At 39.4% G+C, this 2,500-nt stretch overlaps 1 protein-coding gene across 1 annotated transcript in view; it reads right to left on the bottom strand.

The window, feature by feature from the left end:
* The window catches only part of LOC138047386 (protein moonraker-like), a 36,118-nt gene that overhangs the window by 3,261 nt on the left and 30,357 nt on the right, over positions 1–2,500 (bottom strand). Inside the window, exon 19 of the mRNA XM_068894226.1 lies at positions 428–497. Coding sequence (XP_068750327.1) covers positions 461–497 — 37 coding nt within the window. The 3' untranslated portion in view covers positions 428–460. The remainder of the gene's footprint in view (positions 1–427; positions 498–2,500) is intronic.

The following is a 2,500-nucleotide window of genomic DNA, read 5'->3' on the forward strand; positions in this document are numbered from 1 at the left end:
GGCAACGTTTCTTCATTTAAAAAAGATAATAAAGGAAAGCATAAGAAATCGATCTCCGGGCTTCGTATGAAGGCAACATGAACCAAGAGAAAGAGAGTATATGGAAGATATATCTGCGCAATCATGGCTAGCTCCTCTAACAATTACCCTTAATCACCGTTCGCTATAATTTACCATAATAAGTCATTCGACTAATTTTTGGCGATTATGATTGAACACCAATGAGATATAATACAAAGCAAATATCTGAGAAGATAAGTCGGTATTTTCGCGGAAAGCTACTCAAATGATCCGTGGACATTGACGATGCCTACCACTTGTCCATTCCATAATAAATGTGGGTCGAAATTTTCAATTACAATCCAAAAATTAAGTCCTTGGAAGTTTTAAACCCTTAAACACGATTTCAATTTAAAAACTACAATACCTGAGAAGCTTGGAGAAGTTTACAGTGACATCGTTAGGAACAGAAAAGTGTTTCTGACGTACACACGTTACTGAAAAAAATGCATGAAAGAGACTTAGGCCCGTTTTAAACGTCGCATTTCAGATGCCCCGAATCTAAAGCAAATGAGAAAAATCTATTGTTTTCGCTCATTTCCATTAGATTATTCGGCGTTTTGTATAATTAAGTCCATTATTATACTTTGCCCAAATTGTGCAGGTGCTGAGGTGGATCTCAAATCACGTTTTTTCAAAGCGGTCAGCTGCCGGAAAAAGATGACAAGAATGACAACACGGTGGCCATGTTGATAGAAAGAACAATAGCGAAAAAGGTTTTTGGGAATTTGACTCTGTTAACGTCCAAAACTTGGGCTACATTTTTCTATTGTTTTGGCACCAACATGGCCGTCTTATCATGTGAGTGCAGTCAAAGAAATCATATTATTATTTAAACACGAATGAAATACCAAGTGAGCTTTCGCGCGAAAACATGATATCTTCACACATTAAGATAACACGTTATTTTCACACGTGAAAAGATCACTGTTGCTATGGTTACTGTTTACTGTTTATTCGTTTATTCAGCACTTGGCTAAGTAGCCTGACTTCTGGCTGTTATACACAATTGTGGTCTCATTCACACAGAAGCCCTTCCAGCTAATCCTGCCTAGCCGACCACATGCTGGAAAGGTCAGACCACAACACCGGGAACACTGTCCCTTACTCTTTTCTAATAGTGTGTGGGATCTTTAACGTCCCACAGAGTTAATGAACAAGGGCTGTGAGACGGGACCTCCGGCTTATCGTCCTTATCCGAGAAGACTTGAAAGTCTAACCATTTGCAGATGTAGTTACAAAGGCAGCACTTTCTCCTCAGTTATTTAAAGACTCAAGTGTTGGTCCGGCCGGAGTTGAACTCACGACCTCCCGCGTGACAGCCCGGTGTTCAACCCACCGGTGCGCGGTTACATATGAAAATCGCGCCTTTCGATTGATTTCGTAAAATTATTTAGTATTTCATTGCTGCTTATATAATAAATAGAATATTACATGGCCGCTTGGAGATAGGAAATTTCTCTTCTCGTGTTGAAAAATATTTCACTCGTTCGCTGCGCTGACTCGTGAAATATTTTTCAACACTCGAGGTGAAATTTCATCTCTTCGCTCAGCCATGTAATATCCTCTATATATTAATTAAATTAAGATCTAGTAGCCTTGGACCCGAATGGACATTTCAAACACCATTCCATTATAACCCAAACTGTAAGTTGAAGAAATCAAGGAATTCAGTAAAGCGCTGTAAAAGATTTTTCACTTTTGCCACAAAAACAGCAAAAACAACCTCGAACTGCCTGCCAAATTATTGTCAGGTCTTCCCGCTTTATATCAATCAATGCAGAAAAGGACTTGTGGTTAGAAAGAAGCGATGGTGATGATGGAATAGAGCAACTTTCGTATGACCTTGAAAATGTGGTCGCAATTTGTTTCACGGACCAATGTTTGGAAAGAATTCTCCTCATTCCCGCTAAGGAAACTCCTAAACAGTTCGATTGCCCATTTTACAACGACTGCAAAATTCTCTCGCGCTCATTGGCTAATTTATGCGATATTGACGTGATATTGGTCGCGTCAGATTGAATAAACTTGAAGTTTCTCGCATTTTTGTCTCGCGTTCCTCTCGTGTTTTGACTTAATTTTGAACCCTCTGCCTGTTTGTTATTGTACAAGACAAATTGATGTCAGTTTTTCATCCGTCTGTCCTGTTATTGATCATGAATTTCGTCATAACATTGCCAAAGTAGCTGTGGATCGCCTCGTGGTTCCACAGCTACTTTGACAATGTTATGAAGAAATTCATGATCAACGAGATGCTTACGTGAAGCATACTCTGGGTTACCTGTGGTACGTGTTACAGAAAATCAGAGGGCACTGAATTGTGTGGTATTGAACTACAGCATTCCAGTCTCTGAAGAACAACAAATAAAAGAGAAGCGAGAAAGAGTGGCTTCTGGGCTGACATGTTAATAATTTTCAAGTCTTCTCACCACAAGTTTAA

The sequence above is a fragment of the Montipora capricornis genome, chromosome 4, assembly GCF_036669925.1.
Source record: "Montipora capricornis isolate CH-2021 chromosome 4, ASM3666992v2, whole genome shotgun sequence".
In the NCBI taxonomy this organism is placed as follows: Eukaryota; Metazoa; Cnidaria; class Anthozoa; order Scleractinia; family Acroporidae; genus Montipora; species Montipora capricornis.